Genomic DNA, 26,950 nt, shown 5'->3' on the forward strand with positions numbered 1-26,950 from the left:
GAAGAATGTCTTGTTGCCTACTCTCCGATGCAACATTTCTGCATAGAATGCCCCACAAGCAACCTTCTTTGCATCGGTAATGCACTGAGGAATGTCTCTTCATCCCTATCCAATGAAACATTTCCACGCAGAATTCCCCAAGAGCAACCTTATATGCATTACTAATGTGATGTGCCACTGTGAACCTTTATGGTTGCAAGATCTATGCAGCACTCACCAAACAGTCTTTTGTGCATTGCTGGTCTCACGAGATGCACGTCACATTGATTTTTGTGGACTGCAGACAAAGCTCTCCTTAACATGTCCGACGTAATCATCAACACGCATACAACCTGGTAATCTGTGAACAACCTGTCTCAACAAAGTTCTTGTGCCAAGAGTAAATTGTAGGCCTGCTTGGAGGTTCTTTAGCACATCTGGTGCAAAATTTACCATGAACAGTTGTTGTAGAGTTCATTTCATGAAACCAAAATATACAAGAAGCACACTCCGCACCAGTGAAGGAAGCCATTTTAACTGTGCACTATGCTGGTGCTCCTAGGGGCAGAATGGGGTACTGATGCATTACGTGAATCAAAACTGAGGTTGTTTGCTACAAAATGAAACATCTACCAATTCTGTAGGTTATCTCGAAAAATTTCTATATCATTCCAAAGATGTAAAGTCCTTTTAGACTCAACCTGTGAATCACCTACAGTGGTATTCATTATAGCAATATCTACAGCCTTAATCGACTTCAAACACACCTAATAATGCCTTAGCACTACAGTTTTCTACTTCTTTCCACACTGATTCTTCCTAATGATTAACTTCAATTTCATCCCACTCTTGATCATTATTAAATTGTGATCTGCTTCTGGGTATGCATTACAATGCACTGTTGCAGCAATCAACCACATACCAGACCTCACAACCCCTCAACAGGTGTGCAGATGACCTGCCTTCAAAATCCTGGTGCTGGGCAACAGAACACTGCTGTTGCAGCATTCTTCAATACAGCACTTTGTCACAGCAGCGGACGGGGTTTCCAAAAGCCACAGCACAACATTACACTTCCATAGTTACCTGCATGACAGGAGGCAGGCTCCCATCAAAACATTGCTGGCCAGACCAACTATAAATGCTCATTGATCAGCTATTAGCATCATTTGTACTTGTATTTTGACCATGTCCTGGACTTCTGACTTTAGCCAACACAGTAACTGTCTTTACACCAGCCGTCAGTCCGATGTGGGATCCAGCAGATCCACCTCACCAAGCAGTGGTATCAGCTAGCCAGCAGTCTGTAAGCCCCCAGCTACAACTGAATTACTTGAGAACTCAAGTCAGTGCCACCAGATGGAGGCCATGCCTAGGGTTTAAATGTCCAACACTGACTCTGGGCTCAGCACCAGGCATCAGTGTGGCTCATCAGCTGTTTGTAACTAGATGGAGACCAGCATGAGCTTGCTTTTTGCCAGGTGATGTCCTCAGTTACACCCAAACCGACTGCGCGAAACTAAGAAAAGAGGTTTGGTGCAGCGCAGCACAGACAGTGTAGACATCAAACTGCATGGATCTGCGGTGTTCCTTGTTTTCCAATTTTAATGACATGCGTATGCACACACCTGATCATTACTGTGCACATATGAACACTCTGCTCCATTCTGCACTGCTCTGCACCATGTGCTTGTACATAGCGTGGCATATCCGGTAGGACAGGGTTTTCCTCACCAGAGTGTGGCCACAGCAAACTGCTGTCTAATGTACACACCCGCTGCTGTGCAGCGAGATGTGCTGAGGTAGCACACTGCTACTGAAAGACCACATATGCTGCCGGTGTGCAAGAAATACTGAAAAAAGAATGTTTATCCTGAATGAGCTCTCCTGACTCCATGTTCACTGTGGTATTAATAGAATGCAAGCCACAGTTTCACAAATGCCATTCTGGTGCACATGCAACCTTCTTGACTACTATGGATGTCTGAATTGCCAACACCATTACATTTGGTGTCAGAAGAAGCGCTAATAACAATGAGTGGCATCACAGAGCAATAATTGGTAGCCTCATTTCAACGTAGTGAGTGGAAATAAACTATCCCATGATTTGTCATCATTAACCATTACATTGACACTGCAGTAACCAGAGTAATATTTCACTGTGCCAGTTTCACCCTGCTGCAGGAGAGAATACACTTTACCAGGAAACTGCTGGACTCAAATGGTCATGAGCTTTCAGCCATTCACCTGTTACTGACATCATCAGAGCAGAAAGGCAAATTCAGCTGGCTTTCACAACAACGACATGGGGCAGAATGAAAAACTGTGTAACATACTGTGATCAACATGACAGGAAGAAACTTCTATGTGTTTGTCATCTAAGCAAGAAGGGACTTAACTTTGCTCCTTCACCACAAAGCATCCCTTTTGCTGACATATTAAGTGGTGTTGAACAAGCAATTCACACATTTCCCAGTGAAACAGCACAAGAAATTCGTAGAGATACGAGCTGTATTTTTTTTTTTTTTTTTTAATCCAAACTGCCAGCACAAAACATGACTGGAACTGAACAAGATGGCCTCTGTGCTCTCCACAACAATCCTCTCATTGTCATCCTGCCAGCTTACAAGGGCAATGCTGCCATTCCAATGGAACAAACTGACTACAATGCGAAAATCTGACGGATGCTGGAGGATGACACATACTAAAAACTGCCTTGGGACCAAACATCCAGACAAGTAAGGAAGACTTCAATGTTTCTCAAATGGTCATCACTGGAAGAGTGTATTGTCAAGAATCTCCTCCCTCAGGCACACAGACCACTCACAGTTTACAATCTGCCAAAGGTATATAAGGACACACATTTAAGACCTATAGTAAGCACCAGGGATCACCAACCTATAGACTTGCAAAGCATTTGGCCAGCCTCTTCTTGACCCATGTAGGGCACTGTGGGCACTATATAAAGAATACAGAAGACATCACCTATCGCATTAAACATCTACTCCTTGGAGAAGGAGATATTAGTGTTAGTTTTGATGTTTTTTCCCTATTCACATATGTGCCCATCACAGACTCTAAACTTGCTGTCCCGGATCTTTGAGGACACCATTGTAAATTTATTTAAATATAACCTGATGTCATCATATTTTTTACATGGTGGAAAATATTTGAACCAGACGAAAGGTGTCGTGACGGAGAGTTCATTAATGTCAGCTGTAGCCAACCTCTTGATGAAGCATTTCAAGGACATTGCCTTGGTCATGACTCTTGCAAAGCCTTGTTTTTTTTTATCGCTACATCACTGATAGCTTCGTCATGTGGCCTCACAGACATTAGAAGTTGGAAGAGTTCCTGGAACACATCAACATCGACTACCATGTAACATTCATGATGGAAGTAGAAAAGGATGGTTCCTTGCCATTGCTGGAAGTCCTTGTCTGCCTTAAATCCAAGGGGCATCTTGGTCATAGCGTTTATCAGAACTCCAACCACACAGATTAGTATCTGCACCAGCTACCACCACCCAGCAGAAACGGTCTGTTCTGAGAACCTTAATACATCAAGCTGAAACTGTATCAATGCCAAAAACCTGCTGAGGGAACTAAGCGACTTATGTCCAGTTTTCAAGAGAAATGGTTCCAACAACAGACAAATTGCACAAGCAGTTTCATTTAAGCCATGAAAACAGAAGGTCTCTGAACAGGACACAAAGAAGAGTGCATTTTTACCATTTTGTGGCTAAATAACAGAGAAGATAAGAGGGCTCTTGAAGAGACATAAAATCTACAGTCTTCAGGCCCCCCATGTACAAAATGCTATGTGGGTGTGGGCAGTTTTATGTCAGACTATCTGCACTATTGAACAGTGCTGCGTAGAACATGTAAGGTGTTTCTGCCTAAGCTATCTCTAAAAAGCAGTTGTAGCAGAATATGCATTGGAAAATAGGCACTGAATTGCTTTCAACAAGACTTCTATTATTAAATGGACTAATGGCTTCTGGGATATTGCAATAAACAAAGATCAAAAGAGGATTGCAGCTGAGTTCGACATGGAACTCTGCGATTGAGGAGATGAAGTCGGAGTGGTCGTCATGCCACCAAAACATTACTATAGATGGTGCGGGACTGAGCACCAGAGACGTCACTGGCAACAGCGCAGCTATATACACATGACAACAGCATCCACATGGCAGTCAACCACTTGACAATGGCACAGGAGATCTTTGCTGAAAGCTCGTGGCTAGTTAACAACTTGACACAGCTTGAAACCTGAGAACATTTTATTGATGGATACCACTACGAGAGCATGCATTTGTACGAAACTATTATTTAGTTTTTCCCATGTCATTGTGTTGGTTATGCAATGTCCACTCACCTGGAAGAGAGGGCTGGATGGTTGGTTCAACTGTTGGAACGGTACTCAATCAGTGACCTCAGGTGGCACGATATAGGAACAGATGGCAGTTTGCACCCAATTAGGTGTATGCAGTGCAATGTGTGGGGCACTGTGGTCCATGTGCCCAATCATCTGCAATGACTTGTGGACAATATGCCAGTGAATGGAGAGAATGCTCATGGTTGGCAGCCAGATACAGGAATTATAGTGGCGTTCGGTGTCAAGAAATGTGATAAAGGTGTTGGTTTCTTTCATATAATATTTTTCCTTTTATTGAGGATGGACTTTGCAATGGTTGAACCAGCAGTAGAGTGGGTTACCATTACAGAATCCTTTCCGACTTTGCCGAATAAGGTGGTACAAATTCAGGCACACAATGCAGAGATGCATAAGCAGTCAGATGCATGAAGAGAGACTAGGTCCTCATCTGCTATGTCAGTACCCATCCTAGGCGGTAGTACTGCTACCCTACTTTCTCCGTTTTCAGGTAAGGCTGGAGAGGATATGTTAACATTTATAGACAACTTATTAACAGAAGTTGTGCCAGGATGTCGGGATGTTGGTCAGAGGAGCAGTTGTTGCATATGGGCAAGATATGTTTGATGGGAGATGCCAAAATGTACATGATGTATCACAAGGAACTGAGGGACACTTAGACATTTCCAATTCTGAGGAGAGACTTGGTACAGTGATATGAGGGAAAGGGGGGGGGGGGATAGCTGTGGGTATTAAGGGGGGAGAATAACTGTGGGTATTACAGGGAGCAATTAAAGAATGTGTCACAAAAACATGATGAGTCCACTGAAAATTTCATGAACAGGATTAGAAAGCTTAAAGTCAATATGTATGAGTTTAATGAAAGCAATGATAGGGTACAGCTGCAAGAGGCAGAACAAAGAGCACTGGATAAAATTTTGGTGAATTGCCGCCCACTGTATCAAGAAAAATATGGGCAGAGTTTCCTAAAACCCTAGTGGGAGCCACATGAACCACACGAGTTGGAAGAAATATATGCAGTGACATGAGTCTGGGATAAATGGGGAGGTCGTGTTACCATTGCGGTTGGCCAGGCCACATATGACATGAGTGCCGCCACTCGCAGTGTAGCAAATGACGGTGAGTAGGGCATCGGAAACGAGATTGCATATAGAAGCCTAACAAGGGACACAATAGATGCGAATAATAAATTACCACTAAATGGCAATAGCTGCTCCAGGGCCACAGAGTGGCACTTTCAGTACGTAATAGTGTTGGAGGTGTGGACTCCACTAAATGCTACGATGGTTGTCTCATGATAGTGGGTGCAGGACAGTGGGTTGTGTACAACTAGCTCCCCAATAGTTGTGGTGGCATTTTCTGTGTAGTAAGAACTCGTACAGTGATTGATGACAGCAGCTTAGTCTCCCAGACAGCAGTTTTTATACCAGCATAGCATACAACAGTGCGCTTGGGTCCAGCAGTGTGAGTACAAGAGGCGGCTGAGTGCTGCCTCTGCAAAGTGGCAGCAACTGCCTTGCAAATAAAAGACTAACACGTAGTGTCCATCAGACAGACAGCCATACCCAGTGGTTGGTTAGGTACGTGGTGCACCGATGTGAACCGATGCTACGGCCCAGGGACTGGATGAAGCGACCCTAATGGATGAAGCGACCCATTTCAGTGGGGCTGGGTTGAGCCCTATTACCATCAGCTGTAGCAGCAGCTTGTAAACCATCTACTACTGTATGATATAGCTAGACATAGTGAAGTTGATGGTTATATGGGATCGATGGTTGGAATGGATATGCCTCAGCATCAGTAGCAGTTAAAGACAAAAAGATACTTATAGGGTCATGAGAGGAGTGCTCACTTGTGGCCAGACAGTAGGTATGTGGGAGGTGGTAGGTGACTGGAGAAACAAGGCATGGGGGATCTGTTTCTGTATGAGATTAGGAGGGTAATTTCCCTCTGTGAAAGCTTCAGTGAGACCCTTGGTATATTTGGAGAGGGACTGCTCATCACTAACCATGTGACGATCACACTCGCTAGGCTGTATGAAAGGGGCTTCTTGGTTTGGAATGGTTGGCAGCCATTGAAGTGGATGTATTGCTGGTGGTTGGTAGGTCTGATATGGATAGAGGTACTGATGTTACCATCCTTAAGGTGGAGGTCAATATTGAAGAAGGTGGTGCGTTGGTGTGTGGAGGACCAGGTGAAGCAAATGGAGGAGAAGGTATTGAGATTCTGGAGGATACATGTATAGTGTCCTCACCTTCAGTCCCAATCACAAAGATGTCATCAATTAATTTGAATCAGGTGAAGAGTTTGGGATTCTGGGTTGTTAGCAAGGATTCGTCTAGAAGCCCCAGATTGGCTCATAATGTTGCCACGTGGGTGCCAATGCTGTACCATGGATTTGTTTATAGGTGGTGCTTTCAAAGAAGAAGTAATTGTGAGTGAGGATATGGTTGGTCATGGTGATCAAGGAGTCAGTTGGGTGATGGTAAAAGTAGTGTTCAATAGTGGCAAGGCTACGGGCACTGGGGATGTTAGTGCAGAGGGCTGTGGCATCACCAGTGACAAGCAGGTCACCATATGGTAAAGAAGAAGGAACTGTGGAGAGTCGGGGGAGGAAATGGTTGACTTTTTTTATAAAGTCATGAAGCCTATGTAGAAAGCGGCACAGTGGTTGCACCTTAGTTTGTAAATCACATGACTGCTTTCAAAGGTATATACAGAGGAGGTTGGTGCATAACAGCAGCAATTCTCTCTGTGGAGGCACAGTAATTGGCCACTCTGGGGCATCCTGGATGGGTGGGTTTATGGACTTTAGGACGCATCTTCACCAATACAGAAAAGTTTTCCTGCCCCTAGCCAGAACCCAGCCCCATATACTGTTCCTGCATTGTTGCCTACCTCAAGGAATCCTCCCAAATGGCTTGACAGTCAAATTATCCATCTCCGACTGCAACCTCTCTTTCCACAAAGACCTCTATCTGTTCAATTTACTCAGTCCAAAGCCCTCACCAAACTAGTCCTGCAAAACCATGTAAGTCAGACCCTAACCTTTTTGCAATAACTCCTCTCCAATAAAGTCTTGTCCTCCAGGAAATAGAGCAGCATGTGCAACCTTGCCCGCATCCTCTCATAGAACAACAAACCCTGCCTCAAAGATGTACTACATTACCACATCTTCCAAAACTTCTTCCCTATCACCACAATACAGAACCCAGAACCTAAACAGACATGAAACATTTATCGGCCTTTCCTCCAACAGCCTTAGTCTCACAGAAGTATCAGTCCCTTTCAAAGGCCCTATCTTTTGCCCCACTCCCACATTCAATCGTGCTGAATGTTATTGTTTATGGTGATTAGTTTGTGGGGCACTCAACTGTGCTGTCATCAACGCCCCTATGAAATCCCAATCTTCACACAGTCCAATCTAGTCACTTTCACGAATGATGATGAAATGATGAGGACAGCACAAACACCCAGATCCCGAGCACAGAAAATCCCCAACCCGGCCAGGAATCGAGCCAAACTTTGTTAATACTTCAGAATCTTCAAACCATTTTGTACTAAAAAAGCAATCTGGAATTGAAGGGATTCACAGTGAATGAAGACTCTTCAAGCCACTTTAGTTGCTATGTAGTTCTTTATTGGAAACACTGCTGGTTTCACACAACTACAGGTGCATCCTCAGGTGATGCAATGATGAGACCTCAAACTATCAGAAAGCTGTGATGTCCCACAGTTCTGTTGCAAATGGAAAATGTTGATCCATAATAGGCTGTTGTCAATATTAAAATTGGAATTAAGCACCAGAAGGTGAATGTCAAACTGAACACACAGGGGTGACAAGACCATTAAGCAACTGTGAAAATGATGACTGTTTGTTATGCCAGTGCTACGGAATGGTGATTGGTGGTGTTGTACTGGAAGCTCATCTCGGCAAAAATTCATCCCATGTTTGATATCGTAAACCATATGATTCCCAAGGCTTTTTTTTTTCTAATAAAAAGCATGAAATAAGTAAAAGCATCATATAATGTGTGTTTGCCCCAGAAGATGTGTAACCACTACAGGAAACATCTGCAGCGCAGCTGTTATGGTTTGCTTGTGGTTGATGGAGTCTTGAACAATTTAGCTGCACACGACGTACAACAGCTGTGTTATGGATGTTTCCCTTACTGGTTCTATTTCTGCCAGAGCAAACACATATTATGGGATGCTTTTACTTATTTCATGATTTTTATTAAGGCACCTCGGAAAAAATCCTTGGGAATCACCCGATTCATGGTATCAAACTTGGTATGAACGTTTGCCAAGATGAGCTTCTAGTACAACACCGCCAATTACCAGGCCGTAGCACCAGCATAACAAACAGTCACTGTTTTCACACTTGCTTAATGGCCTAACCATCCCATCCATTCAGTCTAACATTCAGCTTTTGGGGCTTAATACCAATTTTACTATTGACAACAGGCTATAATGGATCAATATTTTCGATGGGAACATCATAACTTCCTGGTGTTTGAGGGCTAATCATTGCATCACCCGAGAATGCACTTGTAATGGTGTGAAACTAATAGTGTTTCCTATAATGAACTACATAACAGTTAATGTGGCTTGAGGAGTAATCATTCACTGTGAATCTCTTAAATTCATAAGAATTTCTTTAGTACAAAATGGTTTGAAGATTCTTGAATATTAACAATGTACTTTTTTTACCTGCAGCAGTACTATGTACAATATAGTATGCTGGACTTGTTTAGGACCTTGTCTCCTTCTCCCGGTCCCTACAGTGGAAACACTGTCACCAACAACCCAACCAATCACACTCAACCCAAAATCAATATTGAACCCTGCCTAACTCAGTTCACCTCTCCTTCCAACTGTTAACAACCCTCACTGCCTCAAACCACACCCCGTTCACATTCCAGAATTACTGAACCTCAAAACTTACCATCGTGCCCCAAATCCCTCAATATGGTTACCAACTTTACATCTGCAGAAAGAACTGCAATCCACCACCTAAAAACTGATTCTGACCTCATAATCGTATACGTCAACACATGTTCCATCACTATGGTTTTCAAATGCCAGCTGACAAATTCGTCCACCTACAAACCCTGCCACAATAATCCCATTTCACAAAACCAACAGAATCTTCAGTCTCTTCAGAAATCCTTAGGTCCTTCCCGGAACCTCACTCCTGAGTCTGCCCATCTCCTCATCCCTACCACTCCCCACACTCCTACCATCTACATGCTTCCTAATGTACATACGTAAAACCAACCACTCATGACGACCCACTGTGGACAGTTACTGTGCCCCCACTGAGAGAACCCCTGCTCTCATGGACCAACACTTCCAGTCTATTACTGTAACCTATCCTCCTATATAACAGAAATTAATCATTTCCTTCATCAACTTTTCACAGTTCCTGCTCCTTTATAGCATGATACCCTGCTCATAACTGTTTATGCACATTCCTCTACACCAATATCCCCAACGCCCATAGCATTGCTGCCACTGAACACTACCTTTACCAACAACCAACTGACTCTAAACCAAACCTTCTCTTTGGTCACAATTACCAACCATATCTTCACCCACAATTACTTCTCCTTTGACAGCATCGCCTACAAACAAATCTGGGGCACAGCAATGGGCACCTGTATAACACCATCCTATGCCAACCAATTCAGGAGGCATCTAGAAAAACACTCGCTAACCACCCAGAATCCCAGACCCCTCACCTGTTTCAGATTCATTGATGGCATCTTTGTGATCTGGACCAAGGGATTAGATACCCTATCAACATTCCTCCAGATACTCAACACCTTCTCCACCATTTACTTCACCTGGTCCTCCTCAACCCAACAAACCATCCTTCTTGATTTTGACCAACACCTCAAGGATGGTGACACCAATACCTCTGCCCACATCAAATCTACCAACCACAACCAATATTTCCACTTCAACAGTTGCCACTCATTCCATACCTAGAAGTACTTTACTTACAGCCGAGCCACCTGTGGTCAGCGCATCTGTGGTGAAAAGCAGTCCTCCTCCAAATATAGGTAGGGTCTCACAAAAAGGAAATAATGTTCCCAACCTTGTCAGAAACTACTCTCCTGTGCCTTGTCTCTGCAATCATCTACCTCCTCCCACATACCCACCATCCAACCACAAAGGACCACTCCTGTTGTTACTCATCCTACTCGATCAAAGGCACGGCTAACAATGAAAGCTGTCATGTGACCTATAAACTGAGCTGCAATCAATGTGTTGCTTTCTATGTGAGCATGATGATTAACAAGTTGTCTGTCTGCATGAATGGCAACCACCAAGCTGTGGCCAATAAACAACTGCATCGCCTAGTTGCCAAGCATGACACACAATAATATGAGACCAACTTCAACAACTGCATCATAGCCTGTGCTATCTGTATTTTTCTCACCAGCACCAGCTTTTTCTGAATTGAACAGGTGCAAACTCTCCCTGAAACATATCCTTCATTCCCATAATGCCCCTGGTCTCAACTTTAGCTACTCCTATTCTCCACCTGCCTGTCCTTTCTCTGCTCCCATTCCACTACCTCACATACCTTCCATTCCACCAACACATCTACATTGTCTCCTTCCCACTTCTCTACTTCTCTCCTCTCCTTTCACCTCTCCCCCCCCCCCCCCCCTCCGCCCCCTCGCCACTCCAGTACAGCCTCTTGAAGCCGCTCCTAATGTACCCACCATGTCCCTAGATGGTTCCATTGCAATACCATCTTTCCCCATCCTACCCTGCTACTCCCTCCCCCACAATGACCGAGCAAGGTGGCACAGCGGTTAGACACTGGACTCGCATTCGGGAGGACGACGGTTCAGTCCCGCGTCCGGCCATCCTGATTTAGGTTTTCCGTGATTTCCCTAAATCACTCCAGGCAAATGCTGGGATGGTTCCTTTCAAAGGGCATGGCCGACTTCCTTCCCAGTCCTTCCCTAATCCGATGAGACCGATGACCTCGCTATCTGGTCTCCTTCCCCAAAACAACCAACCAACCATCCCCCACAATCCACCCCAGCTACACTGCTGCTCGCTTCTCTGATGCAGTCGGGCCTTAGTTCCCAGAGACAACAGTGGCAATGTGTGTGTGTGTGTGTGTGTGTGTGTGTGTGTGTGTGTGTGTGTGTGTCCTACTTCTGTTGAAGGACTTCCTGATATGCCCTCTTGGTAAAAGTACACTGCAGCAGTTCATGGATGACATGAACGGTGTCCATCCCAACATTAAATTTATATTCGAGATGGAGAAGGATTTCAAGCGACCATTCTTAGATGTTTTAGTTGAGCAGAAGGCAGGAGGCCACCCTGGTCATTCGGTGTACAGGAAACCAACACACACTGATCGATATTTGAACACTGGTAGTTTTCACCACTCTGTGCACAAGAAAGTGGTCCTGAACACATTAGTACACAGAGCCAAAGTTATTTCTGACGACAACCACCTATAGTCTGAATTGCAGCACTTGAGGCACATGTTCAGGGAGAATGGCTAAAGTGAAAGAGAAATTGCAAATGCTTTCGGGTGACACCAAAGAAGGATGCCTTGTGGATCAGCAGAAGAAGCCAAGCCAGTGGCTTTCCTGCCATACTGTGGGACAATGAGCAGCAACTTAGGACTTATACTGCAGAGACATGGATTGAGACCAGTGTTCCAGCCCACCCCCAAGATACAAGATATGTTGCGCCCTGTTAAAGACAACATAGGTCTTCGTGTGCCCGGTGAGTACAGTGTCCCTTGCGAGTGCAGCAGCATCTATATAGGCCAGAAAATTCACACAGTTGCAGAGTATTGTACCGAGCAAGAGACATTTTAAGCAAAGATAGCTTGACAAGTTGGTCATAGCTGAGCACTGCTTCGAAAACGCACACAAAATGCAGTTTGAGAGCACAATAGTCTTGACTCATGCATCAACATACTCTGACTGTGTTACAAAAGAGGCAGCTGAGATTAGAATGAACAGCAACAACTTCAACAGAGACCAGGGCTACACAATGAGTCAGGTGTGGGGGCGGTCTTTGGATGTCGAAAGCAAGCAACAGCTGATGCTTAACGCTTGTAAGGAGGCAGGAGCAGCAGTTTCAAACGTAGTGCCGGCCCCTCGTGCCACTTGACATCGCTCAGACCTGCAGTGGGCCACAGCTGCTATGAGCTGCCCAACTCGCCTTCCACGCACGTGTCATTTTGGCCCCCTCTGATTGGTACCAGCAACCGTAATTGTTGGTATGGCATAGTCCATATCAATTCAGCTGCGCTAAGAAAAAATCTTACCTTCATAGTCTCGGATGTTATTGAATTTAGCATATGTTCAAATAAAGGACTAAGTAAGGAACACATATTTTTTTTGTTTTCTCAAAAAAAATTTCTGCTCCAAGATACAGCCCTCCAAAGAAGACACTGCGCATACCATTTTGAAGATGCAAATTTTGGAAAAAATTTTAAAATGCTGTATCTCTGGAACAATTCTAGACTTTTTTTTGAAAGGTAATTGCTTTATCATTACAAAGAAATCCTCCATTTGGATTTATCTGTCAAAGTTATTTTACTATAGCATTATGAATTTTTTAAAATAATTTATGGAATTTTTTGTTTTCAAAAATGCCAATCCATAAAATTTTGATTTTTTTCAGCTGATTAGTACCATATAGTTCTACATTCCCTGAAAAAGAGAGCTTCCACTTTTAGGTTGAACAGGTTTTATAAACAACTACCACATTATTGCATAACAGGCTCATAAAAATCAAAACCTGGCCTTATGTAACATAATTTTGGTTTTGAAAGATGAGTAAGAGACTCATTTTTCAAGCATTTCCAAAATGTATGTGAAAGGTCCAAAGACTGAAAGGTTTCAATTTATACAATTTCTGTGCACTCTGTTTAGTACCGAAATTAGCCAGTCAATGAACTAAAAATTTGTTCCATTGCTTCAATATCTTCCTTTCATATAGAGTGATACCTTCCTATTGAACCAATAGGAACTGGAGTACTTACAATCTTTAAAACATTATGAATAGAAAGTGAGCACTGATGGCGTTGTTGCTGTCCTTCAGCTGGAAACCTATATCCAGCAGCTAGTCCATGTGGTGGCATAAAGTTCACTACGTTTAACTCAAACTGGTGTCTATAATCTCTGCAATCCACCAGTCACTATCATACACACACACACACACACACACACCACAAACATCCCCCTTCTACGGTTGTGAATCTGAATATTATCCTGCTGTTTCTGAGGTATTGACCGAATGAGTAAAATTTCTTGTTTCTTGCTCTTTAAAGTGTGTGCAATATGAGTTCGTCCATCACTTTCGAGTCTAAAAATGTCTTCTGAATTCCTTTCACAGGAGTAGTTTGTTTGGACCATTGTTCTCTTTTTGGCTCACGGAATTCTTCGATTTCCTCTTTGGACAAAAGAATGAGGGCTGTGGATGTGTAAGATTTTATGACTCTAGTAAAATCCTCAGCATTCTGAGCCACAGCTGTATTTGGTCTGGAAAGCTTATGTTTTGTAGGAAGATGCCTCAGGAGGCCTCTGCACCATCCCGAGGCCCCTTCCCATGACCAGTGGCACTGTATACCCAGTCAGTCGGCACAAGCAACTTACTCAATTCAAACAGCTGGTAATGATTCTTAAAATGACTAGGAGCACCATCAGAAATAAAGATTATCTTCTCTGCTCCTTTTTGCAGTTGAAGGATTTTGTGCATTGCTAGCAAAGCACGTGCTGAGACACGTCCTGTGTCATCACTTATAACTGCAACCCTTGTGGTCTTGTTTTGAAAATCTGTCATTCCTGTAAAAATTGAAACCTGGTCATTACTACAATGATGCCCTTCTACTTCTTGTAGGAGAATTACAGACCAGTTCTCAGCAAAATCACAGTGAAGCACTAAACATTGTTCTCCAGCCTGCACATAACCTTTTACTTCTGCAATGTGGTGTTGTTGCAATTTCTTCAGATGCTGGTGTAGTACTGCTTTCACTGACCATTTACCAAGTTCATAATGAAACTGTCAAAGGCAACACGTTTCTTAATTCGTTTATTTTCCTCCAATGTCGCATATGTAATTTCTGCGGAGTTATCTGCTACATATTCCAGGCAAAGTGTCTGTGAAGACAATCCTCCCTTTCCAGGGCAGTCACGACATTCTTGAGACAAACAAGTCTCTCGCTTTACATCACAGTCTACTAATGACTTCACATGTCCAACCAAGGTGTCATATGTCACGTGCTCCAGTAGGTTCTTCACAGTTACCGCACAAAGTTCAAAATTCGTACTGAACACACATAAACAGACATCTCTAGGTGGGTGTGGAACTACCCACTTAGGTCGTAGTGCATAAAATTTTGACCTTCCAATATGTGAAGTTGTACAGTTGCTCTTATAAATTGCAAAAGTTTCTTTAATACTGCAAGTCATGTACTTCTTCACTTTCGCAACTTTTTGACCTTCTACTGTTACAGTTACAGTGTCTTTTTTGTTGGCACTCTGGTGAGAACAGTCCCATTTATCTTCCAGATAAAATGACTGCACTATTTGAACTTGAGCTGCTTCTACAGGGTGACCATAATAGGGATCTCGTCTTCCAAATATTCCTTTTACAGACCTCACATTTCTTGATTTGTCTACTGTATACTTTGATATTGATGGAATGTGGTTCAAAATTGTTTTCTTTGAAAATGTCTCTGGAATAATAGTTAAAACTTGCACATTTTCTCTGTAGGATGCACAATATTCAACAACAGCCGAATTGAAATTTGTGAAAAATTCCTGGTAAGAGGTGCAAGAGGGCTTTCGCCGATTTTCTTCTGAAGATGGAATTTCTACTTTGAAGAGTGTGGTCAGTTTTGCTGTAGTATATTCATCCATAGCTTTAGTAATTTCTCTGCATTTTCTTGATGCATAGAGCTTATGACTCAACTTCACTGACCACACTTTCTTAACAGGAGTAACACCTACCTCTGTAGTTGACTGATTCAGGATATTTAATTCTCCCTCCTCTGATGCAAAATCTGCATCATCTGCAACACTGCAACATCAGAGGCTTCACCTTGTTCATATACTATCATTGTTGTTACTCTGACGAAACATTTAGAACACAAAAAGTTGTCACTGGAAACATCTTCACTTCGTAACAGAATCTTCAAATGAAAACACTTTTTCCTAACCTAAACAAAGTCTGTTTTTCTGTTTGGCTTATATATAGCTCTTTTATGGCAAGCAGTCAGCACACTTCACTCTCCTGTGGCCCCAGTCAGAAGACATTTCGAATAGTCCTTTTCACAAAACACATCGCAACTGTCAACTGGCAAATTCCTCACGAAAACACAGATCTCACTGGATGGTCTCAGATTTCTTAGAAGCCTCTTCAGTAAACAAATTAGCACTGAACAATTACAATACAGAAACCTGCAATGAACAACTACGGCAAACAAACTGACAAGAAACTACAAAGTCTAAGAAATACCTGCAACAATGAAAGTGATAAGAAATAACTACAACAAAGACAATAGAAATAAACATTGTAACAAAGAAATTAGTAAGAAACAACTTCAGTGAAGATATACATTACACTTGAAAGTTTAAAAAAAAAAAAAAAATGATTTCTTTTAAAATAAAAACTGTTCAACTTAAAAGTGGAAGCTCTCCTTTACAGAGAATATAGTACTACGTGGTACTAATCAGCAGAAAATAATCTAACTTTTCTGGACTGGCATTTTAGAAGAAAAAATTCTTTAAATTATAAAAAAAAATTCAAAAGGCGACAGTAAAAGAATTTCGACAGATATGTCCAAATGGAGGATACCATTGTTATCATAAAGCAATTATCTTCCAAATAAAAAAAAACTCTAACAAAATAGCTAGAACTGTTACAGAGATACAGCATTTTACAAATTTTTCCAACATTCACATCTTGAGAATGGTGTTCACAGTGTCATCTTCGAAGGCCTGTATCTCAGGGCAGGAATTTTTTTGGAGAAAACAAAAAATGTGTGTTTCTTACTTACTCCTGAATTTTAACATATGCTAAATTCAATAACATCAGAGACTAAGAAGATAACTCCCCCTGCCTGAAGTGATATGCATTATGCCATATTTAAGTGGGAAATAGCGCCAGCCCCGGCAGTCAGTAGTTTTAATCCTGACGATGATGGCAGAGCTAGCCACAGAAAGTTTGAGAATTTTGTTGTAACTGACGTGGCTTGAAAACTAAGAATATTTTATCCATCTGCATTTGTTTACTCTATTTCTGTGTGCATCTAGTACATTGCTAATCTGTTGTCACTAAGCCCGTCAATATTCATGAAACTCCCCACAGCAAGAGCACAATTCAAGATCATGAAGCTCGACATGCAATAACAATTAGTTCGTTACTAATACCAACAGTATTGTTTCTTTTTTGTCAAACCTATTATATTTACATAACTAGTACATCATCAAATTTACACTATAATGTCAAAGAACATCTTTGTGTCAGTCAAGTAATACAGCTGTTCAGCATTCTCTGCACAAGTGACAATGAAAAATAAATAACTCTTACAGAAAAACATTGAATTATTTATTTTACTGATCATTACCTGGTATAATTCTACATCTTTTTCAAATCTGAAGTGGAGTCTTCCAGAGAACATATAGATGTGGGAATCCTCCTCACCATATTTAAATAAGTTTTTCTTGATGAAATTAGCAATGAAATTCTTTCCTACTCCTGGCAAACCATGAAAACTCATAACCAAAGGTTTCTCATTGTTCCCCTTAATGTGGCCTCTCAATGCACTTGTAATATAATCAATGGCAATATGCTGACCATACACTCTGCTTTTCAATGTAGTTGTCAACTCTGAAAATTCAAATACAGAAAAGTATCTACTGTAAGGTACGATGATTACAAACATTACTAAATGACAGATGACAGCATATGTAAAACAATCATATAATGATAATGGAACACACACACACACACACACACACACACACACACACACACACACACAACTCTGAGGTGGGTGGTGTCGGCAGGGGTGGGGGAGAGGGGACTTAGGCTGAGAGGGAAAGAAGAAGGGATGGGGGAGGAGACAGAGGATCAGTTCCTATGGCCAAAGATTAATGAACACTTCTGTAATCATTTCATAAACATACCCAAGAAAAGTGAAGTAGTCAGCTCAAACCAATAATTACTGTGAAACATACTAGATGCAGTTTAACAAATATTTACTGAATTCAATGTAACTCAAATTCTTAGATCATGGCAATGGCTAGCAAAATTTGACATAGGGCTGACAACATCCAAGTAAAATACTGAGAGCCTCTTCTACACAAGAAGTTATAGCACACAGATGCAAAAGCAATTTTATCAGTTTCATAAGACATTTTTCTTTCCAGTAACATTTACATATGGTACTCATATAAATGGTATTATGGCACTTATTTATTACAATCAGTTGCCAAGCCCACACAATTTTCATATGTTTTTGAAAAATAATGGCCTTTGTTTTAAGATTAAATAACAACAGCAGCTGATTAGTGTAAAAGGAAGATTTGTGGTTTAATTCAAAATAGCTGTTATGCTAATAAATATTTATGTATACATACACCACATAAAGTAATCTAGTAGCAATTCCTATAATTATCAGTGTAAGTAGATTAGCATTTGTCACAAATATTTGTTAGTATACTTCACAAAAGTATTCTGCTATGACCGTTTCTGCTTGTTATGGTACAATCTGACTTCTTCCACATCCCTGAAGAACACACCGAGAGAATGAATTAATGAATGAACAGTTCAGTTTATCAGCAAAAGTAAGATTCTCTGTAGAGTGGCGTCAACCGAAATGTGTGGTACCATTTGCCGGATTTGGCTCATGATGTAACTGTGTTTTGTTATGTGACAGCACTGTTGTGTGGCATATCGAAAATGGATTGTGTTTGAAAAGAGTGTTTTGTATTACAGAAATGGGTGTTTGGAGCTTTGTACTGAGTTACCATAGTGTCAATAGTTATTCGCTACGGATTTGTTTTGTATTTGTTATTAGTTATGGTGCGATGAAGAAATTTGCTAGTAGGTTGTTGCTTACATAATGGGTGACAGTATTGTGACAACAATAAAGTTCCTCCAGTTGTATGGTCTGCTGGCCAAGAATGTCAGGTGCCATGTTTGCAGGGAATTCAGAAAGTTAAAGAACATTGCTGTGTCTCAGTCAAGGGATGAATATGTATCATTGTCACCGTGACAGTGTTTGGCAATCCTTTCAGTGGGGTGGGGGACGGAGGTTTGGCTCAAGAATTCGGGTCAACAGAAGCGTCCGATCCCACGCATCGGCTTTGACTCGTGACGTAAGGGTGTTGTCGTGTGTGACGTCATGACGGCGCGGAGTTTGGTTTGAGTGTGGCTGTCTCCAGTTCTGTTTTATCTTATTTTATTTACTTTTCTGATCTGTTCGTTCTATCTCGTAAGATTATTTTTTTTTAATTTAAAAACACTTATTACTTATTTTAATTATCTGTTTCCTCCAATTTCTGTTTTAGTTTATTATATTTATCTTTCTGATCTGTTCATTCTATCCCGTGAGATTTTTTTTTTTTTTTTAAAGACAAAAAACACTTATCAGCTACTGAAGCATCTTTATCTTCTATGGGTTGCAGGGGTTACGACACCTGGGGAGGTGGGTGGGTATTCATGCATGGCTGTCTTCACTTACACGTTGTAGCTACACAAGGTGTCTAAATTTGTTTATATTTAGTTTGCCCCCCACCCAAAACACCCCATTTCCCGCACTTGTCCCGTTAGTGTCATTAGGCTTCTTGTGGAAAGTGTGTGTGTTTGTTTTTGTTTCCGCCATATTTGTGACGTCATGGGTCAAAGCAGACGGCCGGGATTGGACGCTTCTGTATTTCCAAGAATTCTATATATGCCATCAAAAAATAGTTACTTACCAAAGTCAGTGATCTCTCTCTCTCTCTCTCTCTCTCTCTCTCTCTCTCTCTCTCTCTCTCTCTCTCTCTCTCTCACACACACACACACACACACACACACACACACACACCACACACACACACACACACACACGAAGTAACTAACTATTTTTTTACGGTTCTGTGGAAGTGTAGCAGTGCAACACTGCAGAAGCCATGGGAAATCAGTGAGTGCAGGATGTCAGCATGCTGGTTACAGCAACAAAGCTGTTTACGCATTGTGAGACAGACCAGGCCCACCACCCCAAACCTGCCAACACAGCAGTAAGACAGGAGTCTTATAGGATGGGCCAAGTGATTTCTTCACCAATTGGCTGTAGAAATGCTGTCAGGAAAATGAGTGGAAGCAGTGCATCAGCCAACAAATGAGCCACTACTCTGTATATATACAAACGTCAATTTTTAGTAGAGATATTCAAAGCCTAGCAGACCCAAAACGAGGAGGGGGCTACAACAGGCACTGCCTCACTGTGGGGCAGCAAGCAGCATCTATGATCCTGGACAGCAGCCACTGCCACACCAACTTCTGGCACCATGCGTCCTTCCAGGACTTGGTGCCCTTTCAGCGATAGACCCCTTCCAGGCTCACTCCAGCAGCAGCTCGACACCTGCCCAGAGAGCAGGAAGTCATGAGCAGGGTGATACAGCCTCTCTCCCTTCTACGCTGGTACAGGCACCACGGCATCTGCGCTGCCACTTGTATAGACAGGACTTCCCACCATAGGGCTGGCATCTTCTGCAAGTGTTCCAGTTGTCTCCTGCACTACAGGCATTGCCTGCATGCAGCCCAACACGCCTAACAATTGCATGCTGCTAGCTGGTCACGGGCTTCAGCATTCCAGGGGTCAGACATCAGGACCTGCCAGCTGGTCTCCAGCTTCCACACGCTGTGAAGCGGCATGGCTTTCACACTATCGCATTGCAGTATAGCTGCATGGATTCTAGTAGCGTGATTCACTTGTTAACTTAATTTACCTCAGTTCCCATTGGCCAGCATTCTTGCCATCACCAACTGTCACCACTCAGTCCCGCACAGAAGTGGCCTGTAACCCCTTTTGTAGACTTCATTTGTAAGAGGAATGGTATGTATGTTTAATCTTTGAACATGACTGCGTTTTGACGGTATATGGAAACTGATGTTAACGGAATTTTTTATGGATCTGTGATTTTGCTTTTCATTACAGTTAGGGATTAATTTAGATTGTAAGGTATCACAGAGTTTATTCTGGCTCTTTCAGTTAAGTCAGGTTTTCAATAAGAGTTAGTCAGCAAGTTATTATTGTTATTATTATTTGTATAACGGGCTTTATTCTAGCAGTATAGGTCAAATGAACTTTCTTATATCAGTATTTGCAGCAAATTGTAGTTTTGTGGTATTGAGGACTTTGTCTGAGCTAGTTTTGCCAAGTTTTTGGAAGAAGTTGCAGTTTTATGGTGCAGTGGAATTCATTTGAGCTATAGAGGGTGTCACAGGAGGCGTGGTCAATATTCAGGGATGACAGGTGTGATCATTTGAATAAAAGAACTCTAAAATTAATTTTTTTCAGACTTTGTACACATGGTTATGTTATAATTCACTGAACTGATGCTTTCAATATAACTGTTCTACTTTGACAACCATCACCATTAGTACTAAACAAATGCTGTGCTGGTAGGCTGATCTGATGCGTATCCCAAGGTCTATGTTAGGTCGGAAGTTGGCTGCTGTTGGTTGGCGAAGCCAATGAATGTGTGACTACAGTATTCTTTTACGTTTACATGTCGCGTTATGCTGCTGAAGAACAGTACTGTTATCGTAATGTGGTCTGATATTCTCAATTTGAAGACAGCATTACGAAGAACATACCCGTTCGAAACCCCCATATTCTCTATGAGGTCCAGGTAGCTTAATAGTTACTACAAACGTAACTACATAACAGCATAGTCGCCTCGCCATATGACTGATAGCGTCATTGGTCGTACAAGTCGGATTGTATCGTATTCTACACCATAACTGCTTCGAATCTGCTGGGGCGGGTTGCTACAACACAAAGTTGTTTCAATAAAGGGGCGCATTAAGTGTATTTCACTTGTGTAAGTGGTTCGGTTTACCTACGATCTCTGGTGTAAAAATGTGCGTGAATGTGATGCCGGCAGATCTCATTATTTTAATAAAAAAAAACTCCATGTTAACGTGGGAAACGTAAATTGCTACATCATGCAAGTTTAACACAAAGCGTGGCATGAGTCATCAAAATAAATGGGGCAGAGAGAGAGAGAGAGAGAGAGAGAGAGAGAGAGAGAGAGAGAGAGAGAGAGAGAGTGTGTGTGTGTGTGTGTGTGTGTGTGTGTCGGGAGGGGGGGGGCTCAATGTGAACAAAAATCACCTATCTGGTCCCTACATGCGAAGATAAATGAAACAATATCAGTTGCATTACGAATACATACATCGCACAGAACTGCTGACAAAAAAAGTACACTGAGGGGTATACTCACGATCAATATTTGCATATTCCCAAGAAGCATGGCAACAGTCAACTAAATTGCACACTTCAGCTCTCGACGCCGCATATATCTTCGTGATGTACTCTGTTATTGTAGCAGCTGTGAATTCCGTGAACAGCAAAATGCTGAACACTACGGAGAAAACTGAACGACCGTACATCATAATTCCGAATACCTAACGTAAGAGCTTGTGTGTACGTCCTCATCTTCAAAAATTATTTGTCTCTTTAACACAACACATGCTGCAAACGTATGAAATGAATCTCTCACACACAACACTATCACGCCCAGTAATCAGCAACATCTCTCAACATCAGCGCCGATAACATTCGTTTAGGGCTTACGTAAACTTATGATCTTCACATTTAAGTCGAACCGCCAGCACCTCCGATAAGATCTATCGTTCTTCCACAGATTACATATGACGTGACCCGTGGTAGGATCCACGGAGCGACCAGACTGAGTAAAGTGCTACGAAACTGACTGGCTGGAAAACTTCGCGTCATCAGTTGGAGCTGCGGCAGTTGAGGCGGCTATGATCCCACATGTACCACCCAGTCAACGAGTAAGACGTCCTCCCGCGTCTGCATCTACACTCTGCAAACCACCGCGAGGTGCATGGCAGAAGGTACGTCCCATTGTACCAGTTATTAGAGTTCTTCCTGTTCTGTTCACGAATCGAGCGCAGGAAGAATGATTGTTTGAATGCCTCTGTGTGTGAAATATTATTCTAATCTTATCCTCATGATCCATATGTGAGCGATACGTAAGGGATTGTAGTATATTCCTAGAGTAATCACTTAAGGGGCTCCAGGAAGGTTCAAACAATGAAATGTTCAACTTATACTTTTTTTGGATTTTAAAAATCTACAAACTTCTCCCTTTCAACTGACATATATTTTACTCAGTTCAGAAGACAACCACTATTTTAAAATATTTTTGAAATACGTTCTGCATGGGTGTACCCACTGTGGCCAAAATGAAGACGTTCTTAGTGTTCCGGTGTAATTACAAACGACAGCATGAAGCTGAAGAATGCAAGAGCAGAGAAGGCTGTGAGATGACGTTAGCCAATAGCTCGCTGACTAGGCCCGCACCACGACAGGCGTGGCCTCTATACGAAAAGAATATAAGTGCCATTCCTGCCAGCCTTGGCGGACAGTAGAAGACAGACACTAGTAGACCCGGACTTGTGATCCATATCCATTACTTGCATGGAGATTGGAAACAGCGAAAGAAATTGATTGTTTGCATGACGCCAATCGCTTGCAACATGTTCTTGTAAACCAAAGTCAAGTATTTTCAGTCTACTTTAATGTAATAAACACCATTAATATGATTTGCTTGAATTGTTGTATAGCTGTCCGAGAAAGCAGCATCCTTTAGGCACCCTATAAGAGATGAGTGGGCAGGACCCCACAATTAGGATCTGGCAAGGATGACTAAGGAATGCAGAAACTGGGCGTTTACTGCATCCCTTGCCAGTGCAGAAAAATATATGTAGGCCGGACCATCAGGATGGTACAGGAGAGATGCAGTGGTCATAACCGTCACACAGACAATGCACAGCCGACCAAGTCCATCGTGGCAGAGCACTGCATCTCACATGGACATTCGTGAACTATGATGGCACAAAGATGTTACAGCTGTCAAACACCTTCTGGAACTGTATCCTCAAAGAGGCAGTGGAGATCAGGCTGCATGACGAACTGATAAATAATGACAGCAGTTTTCAGTTAAGCAAGGCCTGGGATCCAGCCTTGAACACGATTAAAACACAACAGTCTACATGAAAATCGGCTCCTGCAGGACACCTGAAGAAGAATATGTATTGTCACCACAACGGCAGTGTTCTGCATGCAGCCATGGCCACTAAAGAACTCTGGTCCACGATCTGTCATGGGGCGCTGTGCTTCCCCCATCACCTGGCGCCAAGCTACCCCCACCAGACTATGGACCATGCGGAAGTGCCAAGACAGAGGCTGCGGGAGGGGAGTAAACTTCATATAAAGCCATAATCCATCAGAGATCAATCAGATCGATCAAACAGATCATTCTTGTGTTCACATGAAGGTGAAGGCTATGCACTCCGCTCGCTGTCATCCCCATTGCAGCTGTGTAGGTAGCTCCAGAACTACCGCTAGAGTGTGTGTGTTGCCACACTATTGCTTCAGCTGCTGCCCCTGTAGTTCCTGCCCATCTACCAGAGGATGTGTGCAGTGGCTGCCATTACTGCCTTTGTGAGCTGTTGCTACTTCTGCCGCTACCACTGCCAGTCTCTGTGTCGCTGCATGAGGGTGCAAGTTGGCACATCGCGACAGCCATGCAGCCATTGCTGTAAACTCTAAAAAGCAGCCCTGCCTACAAGTTCCAACAAGCATAACTGCTGAAATTAGGACGAACATAGAAGTAGGTGACATCTCTAGACAGCCATATTCAGGGACTGATAGGTAATGAATCTAGCGAGTCAGGGCCCTGACTGTGGTCAGACAAGCCCGGATTCATCGAGGCAAAGGCACAGAGTAGGGTACCAGCCTATTCTCCACAGTCAGGTGGAGATAGGTAGACAACTTCATCCACCACTCAAACACGTGTCCCTACACTGAAGACATGTAGTCCAAGACCAAAAGGCCTTCCAAACCCAAGGGCCCTAAAACTCGGGCACTGACAACCCAAGCTGAAAACATTAGCAATCCCAACGTCCCCACTAATGAAAGGGATGAAGTCGAGGACATAGCTCCACCCATTCTCTCCGCCACACATGGCGTAAGAAAAGCGTCATATGCCGAAGTCGCCAGCAGCAACTCCATCCATCCATCCGAAGAAGGAACCCTATAGATCTCCCACAACTGGAAATACCAAAACAGACCACCAACTCCAACCAACACAAAGACAATCCCAACCCAAAACTCTAACCAGGAATGCACGAGTGTAGTGCTACACAACCTCCCAAAAGGTACCTCCAGAACCAAGGTAGCATCTGCGCTAAAAAGGACGGCTCTTGGTGGAGAAATAACCGATGTCATCACGACACGAAAGGGTGATGCTATTATAAAAAACGCTCACAGTGACCTCAAGGAATACCTACAGTGGAAATTCCTCAAAAATAGTTTCCAGGGGCGCACATAAGGCTGCTACCACCACGAAGTCCTAACCAGGCTAGGCTACCCAGGGAAACAAGCTCTCCAATCCTAACTGTCGTCATCAAAAACGTCGATGGCGAAGTTTCGGGCGCCGAAGTTACGGAAGAATGGAAACTCCAAGGCTACTCCGTTATCAAAGCGACCAGAGTCATTGGCTGAAGCGATAACAAGCCAAAAAGTATGATACTAGTATTTATACACGATCAATACACGCATGACGATCTGATCCCTCCCCACTTCAGGTTTAACTACTGTAGTGTTGCGGAATAGTAAAGAGTTGGAAACGTGGAATATTGACAAAGTTTCGTTGTCTATGCCAAGAGCCAGACGCAGTAGGTTAGCCAAGAGGTAAGAGGATTGCACATGTATGGAATGTGTCGTCACGAAGGGGCAATGGCCTGGTTACACACAACAGGCGAGAGAGAATTGCTTAGCACGCGGGTTTGTGTTAGATGAAGACTGTCATAGAGTGCAAGACAGAGGTATAGCATCAGCTGTACTGCAGTTCACAACTTCGCGTAAGTCTGCCGTAACAACACGTAACTCTGTCGCAAGAACACCTAAGGGGCGAGTACGACACATGAATCAGCAGTATAAGTGGAACGAGTGCGTTCATTACAAACGAGCATGACGTCAGGACATCGCTCGTGCTTCCTTTAAATACGCCAGCTTTGATAGCAACAAGGCACTCGCACTCACAGTTAGCCTTGCAGTTAGATGTGTACTGGGTCGCTGCGTAGCGCTCAGCTCGGTGATCGACATGTTAATCTTTACAAAGGAGATGTTGCAGTAAGGGCGGCCCATTCAGCAGCAGACGTGACGGGACAGTACCAGCTCTGGTCCTCTCTGCTGCCACTGTCAATCATCGACCCAGGATTAGCAGACATCGCGGCAGACTCGCTCGTCGCCAATGCTGACCACATCAGCGACCTGTCGTCGAGATCGTGCGGGGCCTAGGCCCTGTGCATCTGCCATCACAACGGGGTGAGCCGACGATGCTGGGGGACTGCAGCCCGTTCCGCCCATCCACAGCGGACGAGCCACCAGGAAGAGCAGGGAAGAAGACAGGGTGAGATAGAGTACACTCTGCACTACGAGAACGCCTCTCGTGCCCAACCCGAGGCCACCTGCTGTCCGCCGTCGAGCCGGCCGGCCAGCCAGATGCCACCAGCCACACGTGGCTGAAGTATGAAGTAAGGACATTCCTCCAATACGTCACAGCACGCGGCGCTGCGCTAGCAAGACGTGCGGCCCGGAGCTTGTGACTTCACTGCGAGTCAGCGAGGCCTCGGGGAAGGTCGTTGATATCACCAAGCCATATTGTACTCGGCAGGAATAAAGATGTTATGAATTAATAATGTTTCTTTGGCGTCTCTGATGCGCCAACAGTCATTTCCTAGCATCCTGACAACTGGAGAGGTCACCATTCGGCCATCCAGTCCACCGTAGGCGACCGGGACCACTGGGGCGCCTACAGATTTGGTGTCAGAAGTGGTCGCGCCCACTGCCTACAGATTTAGTGTCAGAAGTCCTCGCGCCCACCGCCTACAGATTTGGTGTAGTGGTAAGTGCACGAGGCGATTTTTGTTAATAACTATGGATGCACGTTCTTTGTTGGGAGTGCACTTTGTGAGACCTGCGGAAACAGCAGATTTATCTGGGTTTAAGGGAAACAGTTGGGAAACGTACTTGGTACCAGTCAGATGTACTGTGTGTAATTAAACGGGGCATGGGGAGCCATGCACGAAGTTTGTACCAGTAGAATGTTCAATTTGTAGACGGTTTGGTCACGCAGCGCACAGTTGTAGAGAGTGTCGCTGGGCAATAACAAGGCGGAAGAATTAATTTTGTTTAGTTGTGCATTATGAGTCTTGTTTGTCTTCTTGTGTGTAGTGCTCAACTGTGACAAAGGAGTTGAATAGCTGGTGTAGT

At 43.2% G+C, this 26,950-nt stretch overlaps 1 protein-coding gene across 1 annotated transcript in view; it reads right to left on the reverse strand.

Annotated features, from left to right (window-relative positions):
* Nucleotides 1-22,408, reverse strand: part of LOC124776778 (torsin-1A-like) — an 86,486-nt gene extending 64,078 nt beyond the window's left edge. Inside the window, exons 1-2 of the mRNA XM_047251916.1 lie at nt 21,867-22,408; nt 16,997-17,259 (exon numbers count right to left, since the gene is read on the reverse strand). Of these exons, the coding sequence (XP_047107872.1) occupies nt 16,997-17,259; nt 21,867-22,038 (435 nt within the window). The 5' untranslated portion in view covers nt 22,039-22,408. The remainder of the gene's footprint in view (nt 1-16,996; nt 17,260-21,866) is intronic.
* Between the last annotated feature and the right edge of the window lie 4,542 nt (nt 22,409-26,950).

This window comes from Schistocerca piceifrons, chromosome 2 (assembly GCF_021461385.2).
Source record: "Schistocerca piceifrons isolate TAMUIC-IGC-003096 chromosome 2, iqSchPice1.1, whole genome shotgun sequence".
Classification (NCBI taxonomy): Eukaryota; Metazoa; Arthropoda; class Insecta; order Orthoptera; family Acrididae; genus Schistocerca; species Schistocerca piceifrons.